The 6451-nt window shown below is 51.8% G+C and overlaps 1 protein-coding gene across 1 annotated transcript in view; it reads left to right on the forward strand.

Moving 5' to 3' along the window:
* LOC103766626 (unconventional myosin-Id) overlaps nucleotides 1-6451 on the forward strand; it is a 65969-nt gene that overhangs the window by 31732 nt on the left and 27786 nt on the right. Inside the window, exons 16-17 of the mRNA XM_029963304.1 lie at nucleotides 1951-2158; nucleotides 2791-2828. Of these exons, the coding sequence (XP_029819164.1) occupies nucleotides 1951-2158; nucleotides 2791-2828 (246 nt within the window). The remainder of the gene's footprint in view (nucleotides 1-1950; nucleotides 2159-2790; nucleotides 2829-6451) is intronic.

Below are 6451 nucleotides of genomic sequence, written 5' to 3' on the forward strand. Positions count from 1 at the left end.
TTTGTCTCAAGGTGAAAGATTTTCCCAGTGACTGAATTCTGGCAGGAACATTTTCCTGATGGGAGCAGGGAGGGGAACCCGTGTGCAGTGTTGATGCTTTTGCCAGCCAAGTGCACGTGCACAATCTTCTTCTGTGAGTCTGAAGAGGGGTTTTATAGGGCTCCTTATTAATCAGTGAGCTCCCTGTAACCTGATGGTGTTCCCTGTTCAGTGTGCACCTCCATTTACCCCTGTTCCACAGGATATTCCAAAGGCTAATTTGATGAATGAAGGTGACACTGAGATGTGTTTCCTTCCAGGCTTATTTCAGCCTGTTCAGCACCTCCTGCAGTGCCCTCACCCCCAGGAAAAGGCTGATTGTGTGGCTGTTTAAGTGCAGCTGAGAGTTCTGAATGTCTGAAACATTGAAATTAATGCTTGGCTGGGCTTGGGGGCTTTTAAGTGAGAAGTGGCTGTGATCACTCCGTGCTTGTTTTATTTAGAACATGAACGTGGCTCCTATTGCAGGGAAAGTGTCTATTACAGTTTTTATTATGCCCATAAATCTGGTGCAGAAAATTTGTTGTTGCTTTTTTTTGCAAAGGCCTGTTCAGCTAATCAGCACTTTGCAGGGCTGGGAGATCTTACAGAGGGCTGGGGCTGATCCTCATACTTTGTGTTTGATTTTTAGTTCTCCTGGTTCCAACCTGCATTTTCTGTAGTGGGAAAAGGGGCTTGGAGGGGGAGGATGGGAGGAATGGCTGACCCACAGCTCCAGGGCAGGGGTGGTGGTTGCACAGACTGGGGCAGTCGAGGGGCAGCTGCTGGGGGAAGAGACAGAGTCTGTCAGAACTTTGGCTCCCAAAGTGCAGAATTTTTAAATCTGGGTTTTCTGACAAAGCCACTGGTTGCAGGTGGCTTCTGATGCAGAGTGTGAGCAAACCAAAGCTTTCCTTTCTCACAAAACCCCCCAAAATTAAAATTGTATGCCGAGTGTGAATAATGGAACTGCCAGACCTGCAGGAGGCCAGTGCTGAGGTTTGTCCTGTTGCATCAGCTCAGTGCTGAAGAGATGAGCTCCTCCCAGCATTCTTTTCCAGCTTCTCACAAAACCTCTTATACTCGTTTTTCTTGGATTTTGGGGATCGTGATTCCCCCAGAGAGCATCTTGAGGCTCTTCTCTATCAGAGAGGGACCTGGGAGTTTGGATTGACAAGAAGCTGAACATGAGCCAGAGTGTGCCCAGGTGGCCAAGAAGGCCAATGGATTGTGGTCTGGCTCAGGAACAGTGTGGCAGCAGGACCAGGGAAGTGATTCTGCCCCTGTACTCAGTGCTGGTGAGGCCACCCCTGGAGTGCTGTGTCCAGTTCTGGGCCCCTCAGTTCAGGAAGGATATTGAGGTCCTGGAGCAGGTCCAGAGGAGAGCAACGAGGCTGGGGAAGGGACTGGAGCACAAGTGCTGTGAGGAGAGGCTGAGGGAGCTGGGGGGGCTCAGCCTGGAGAAGAGGAGGCTCAGGGGAGACCTCCTCACTCTCTGCAACTCCCTGACAGGAGGGGGGAGCCAGGTGGGGGTTGGTCTCTTTTCCCAGGCAACCATCAGCAAGACAAGAGGGCTGGGTCTTCAGCTGTGCCAGGGGAGGTTTAGGTTGGATATTAGAAAGAATTTCTTTGCAGAGAGGGTGCTCAGCCATTGGAATGGGCTGCCCAGGGAAGGGGTGGATTCTCCATCCCTGGAGGTGTTTAAGGACAGACTGGATGTGGCATCAGTGCCATGGGCTGGGAACCACAGCAGGGTTGGATCAAGGGTTGGACTTGATGATCTCAGAGGTCCCTTCCAACCCAGCTGATTCTCTGATTCTCTGATTCTGTAATCCATTTGAGTCAGTCCTAAAAGCCATTGAAGGCTTTTGAGGCCTCATTGAGGACCTCAGTGACGCTTCTCCATCCGTCCCTCGTCCCTTGTGTCCCCAGGTACAAGATGATCTCGGAATTCACGTGGCCCAACCACGACCTGCCCTCGGACAAGGAGGCCGTGCGGAAGCTCATCGAGTGCCACGGCTTCCAGCACGACGTGGCCTACGGCAAGAGCAAGCTGTTCATCCGCACGCCCCGCACGCTGTTCACCCTGGAGGAGCTGCACGCCAAGATGCTCGTCAGGATCGTCCTCTTCCTGCAGAAGGTAAAGCTCAGAGCTGGGCTCAGGGTCATTAAAACACCTTGTTTGGCCTCTCTGGGCTCGCTCGCGGAAGGGCCGAGGCTGCCCCGGTTTGGTCACTGCCTGGGGGGTTTTCAAGGCTCTCTTGGGTGGTGCTCTCTGTGCCTGCACTGAGCCCTTCTTGGCAAGAGCAGATTCTGCAGCCGTTGCTGCTGCTGCTTCCACGTTGTTCTCATGAGTTTCTCTCGTGCCTGAGCTTTTCATCTTTTAAAAGGTTCTGCTCTGCTGCACCTCAAGGTGTCCTTAAGCCCCGTTCAAGGTGTAACAGCACTGTCAGTGTGCTGTCAGTGAAGTGCAACAAGCCCAAATAGCACTCAGTGACCTGAACTTGGACAAAATCTGAGTTTAGAGGGAGGGTAACAATCCCAGGGTCATGTGAGCAGGGCCTAGAAGAAGGCAGAGATGCCCAGAGCACTTCTGTGAGGCTCCTCAATCCCAACAGGACAAAAATTCCCAGTCTGTGTGAGGGAGTTTGTCAGTTGTGCTGGTTGTGGGGCTTTGTGGCAAAAGTAAGTGTGGGGTGATTGCTTTGTGTTTGCTCAAGTATTTCTGGATCCCATTTATTTTCCCCTGTGAGTCAAAACTCTCATCCCCAGCACCAGTACACGTCTCAGTGCTTCTTCCTGAGGCCTTGGTGAGGTGGGATGTGCTGTGAGCTCCAGCACCTGAAACAATGTTGGTTACTGATCAAAAAACTCACTCTTTCCTCTGTGGAAACAAGGTGCCTGGGAGCTTCAGGGACTTTTGTGGCTGAAACAGAAGGGGTTAGATTGGAAGGGACCTTAAAGATTTTTCCCTGGGTCCCCAGGGTGATCGAGGCCATCCCAGAGCCACTGATGAACTGTCCCATGTGTAAACCCATCTCAGCCTCTGTTGTGCATCTCTGTTACACATGGACTGTGTGAGAGGGACTTGGACAAGGGATGGAGGGACAGGACACAGGGAATGGCTTCCCACTGCCAGAGGGCAGGGTTAGATGGGCTGTATTAGGAAGGAATTGTTGCCTGTGAGGGTGAGGAGGCCCTGGCACAGGTTGCCCAGAGAAGCTGTGGCTGCCCCTGGATCCCTGGAAGTGTCCAAGGCCAGGTTGGACGAGGCTTGGAGCAATTTGGGCTGGTGGAAGGTGTCCCTGCCCATGGCAGGGGGTGGCACTGGGTGGGCTTTAATGTCCCTTCCAACCCAAACCATCCTGTGATTCTCTGGTTTTAGTACTTGCTCAAATCTGTGTCTGTATGAGTGAGATCTGTCTGGCCAAGAGCAGAGGTGGTGGGACTGACTGTCCCAACTGCAGGGGTTGTTGATTAGTTCAAGATTTTTAGAAATGTGTTTTTTAGAATGTGTATTTTCTTTGTCGTTCTTGGAACTTCTGAACCCCTTTCTGTCCATCACAAATAGAAACTGCTGACATGTGGGTGTAAAAACCTCACAGAGACTCCCTCTGAAGCTCTGCAGGTAACACAGGTTTGCACAAACTCTCTGAACCCGATGCACTGTCTCAGTCCTGGGGAAGTTTGAGGGCCTGAAGCAGCAGTTCCCCACTGCCAGCTCCAGGAGTCCTGTGCACACCCCCATCTGTGGTGTTTGCAGTGCCTTGGATGGGATTCCCTTTCTGGAAAGCCAACCAGTTTGACCAGAATGGGAGCAGAAAGTGTCAAGCCCAGGGTTGGTCTCTGTTGGTGTTTGTTGTGCTGAATGATTTGTGTTTAGGAAGGAATTCTGTCATTTTGGGTGTGATGAGTTTCTCTGGACGTGCCAAGCTCAGGCTGTGCAGGATGTGGGCCCTGCCCATCTCTGGGCTTTGTGGTCCAGAGTTTTCTTCCCTGTTTTCAGCAGGGTCCTGCTGCTGAGCTTCACCACCCCTTTCTTGGATACTCATCATCATCATCTTCCAGGTCTCTTCCCTGGAAAGAGCAGCACACTTTTCCAGAAGCCTGATCTGAGTTATTCCTTTGGGGTGACCTGGGGCTGGTCTGTGGGGCCCCTCACACATCCCAGGAGGTGTTTATGGATCATCAGCTGGGCCTCCCCCGTGCTCTCCGTGGTTTCCAGGAGAAGTTTCCTCCCTGCAGCCACTGGGTGAGCACGTTGGTCTCCTTTGGTGCATCCAGGGGGTCACTGGGACACACCAGGAACCCAGAGTCTCTTTTTGCTGCAGCAAAACAGGGTGAGTTAATGAGCTCCTCCTTGGATAAAGCTGCAGGGGTTTTCTCATGAAACCACTGAGGGATGGAGAGGTGACCTTTTTTGGAAAGGGCAAGGTGCAGTTACTGGGGGGTCATTTCAAAGGCTATCAGTGCTGGGGAAGCTGGTGATTGCTTCAGATCCACCCAGGGAGAGGCACAGCTTTAACAGCAACTCAGCTTTGTGGCTTTGCTGCAAAGATCAGGATTACAGAGTCTGGGCTGGGATCTGGACTGGGCTGGACCCTGGAGGAGAGCAGGGCTCAGGATTTTTTGCCCCTAGAAGTACCAGATGAGGAATAATGGATCAACTCTCTGGCTCCACAAGAGATTTTGCTGTAGTGGTTTTTTGTGGCATCAGCTGTGCTGGGTCATGTGTAGAGTGACTGTGGTGCTGTTTGGGGTTCTGTTGTTGCAACAGCAGCAGTGACAGAAGTTGAATTGCTGGTGCAATTGTCCCGTGGCTTCCCAAACCTCCCTGCCCTGTGTCCTCCTCTCCCTGCAGTGGGCAGGGACTAACACGAGGCTTTTTCTTTTGCACAAAGTATTGGAAGTAGAACGTGGAGACAGCTTTTTGTTACTGCTCTGTGAGAACCTGCAGTGGGGTTCTGACTCTGCCTCACAAAGGATTTTGGGGGATGAGACAAGCTCCTCCAGTGGTCACAGTGCTGAGGGCTCTGAAGAAATCGGGGTGGCCAGAGCTCCTTTCCTGTAGCTCAGCCCTCTCTGCTTATCCTGAATATTCCTCAGCCAAGCTCTCGAACACAAAGGGATGCAGGGAAGCTGTTTAAGAGTCTTGGAACTTGCAATTAAAACAAGGAACACTTAACAAATCAATAAATGCTTATTAAACAACCCATCAACAGAAGAATGTTGGGCTGATGTCTGAGGTAGGAATTAGATACCTTGTAAGGGTCAAATTCATCTGAGAAATGCTTGAGTTTGTCTCCACTTGCAGGGTGTCTCCTGTGTCACTGCTCTCCCCCCAGCTCTGTCTGGGATCCCTCCCGTGTTTGCTGCCGGCAGATGGGGCCGTTGGAGACTGGAAAAGGAACAGTCAATAGTCACAGATCACAAATCCCATCAGAGGAGGGCTCTGACCAGGCCCTCTCTGTGCTCTGAAAGCACCAAGAAGTCTTGTCTGTCTCTAAATTTCTGTTCTCTGCTTGCTTTCAATTGTTCATTAAAAAACTCACACAAAAATTTAATTCTTTGCACCTTTTTGTGCCCCGTGGTTTTGCCTGTGAGCACCCAAGACTGGGGGAGGCAAACTGTGAGCACATCAAGGAGGATTTGATTTTCTTTCCAGTAGTTCAGCCTTTGGTTGCGTTGGAGTTCCTCAGATTTGAGTTTAGGAAAAGGGAGAGATGGAGATGAGCTGTGGTGACAGTGTGTGACAGGGGCTGAGGGCAGGTTAAGGCTCAGCCTCCCAGCAGCTGATCCCAGCCCAGCCCAGCGTTGTTTCCCCTGCACAGGAAGGGGGCAGGTGGAAGAATCCACATTTAGCAGCTCTGTTTCTTGGTGCCTTTAAATGATCAGACTCATTTTTCTAATGAAACGCGTTCTGTGGCTTATCCTCCCCAAAAACTCCCGAGGCTTTCCAGAAGGGGGGCAGGAATTCCCTTCAGTGAGTGACCCTTCCCCCTCCAAGGGGTGCTTTAGTGCTGCTCAGGAGTGACATTGAATTAAACTGACTTCTGGTTTAAAGAGATAATTTCCCTTGCTGTTGTTCCACGTCTCCCTGATGTCTCCTCCTTCAGATTCATGTCCTGCACTGCTCTTTTCTCCCTGCTAAAATGTCAGGGAGATTCCAGGCTGTGGTTTTCCCTCAGCCCAGCCCAGTCAGGGAGCAGATGTGATGGGATTGAGCTGTGCCAACTCGCTGGCTCCGGGAGAATTCAGCAAGTGGGAGCCGTGTCCGGGGTCACAAACCCCGTGTGGCAGCGGGGACACCACTGGGGGCACTCTGGAACCCCAGCTGAGACCTCACAGCTCCCTCGGGGGGCTTTAGTCACTGTACCTGTGCTCCTGCCAGCTCTGGGGTTGTCACCGGGAATGCAGATGGAGCAGCTCTGAT

This window comes from Manacus vitellinus, unplaced genomic scaffold (assembly GCF_001715985.3).
Source record: "Manacus vitellinus isolate BGI_N305 unplaced genomic scaffold, ASM171598v3 scaffold_100_pilon, whole genome shotgun sequence".
Lineage (NCBI taxonomy): Eukaryota > Metazoa > Chordata > Aves > Passeriformes > Pipridae > Manacus > Manacus vitellinus.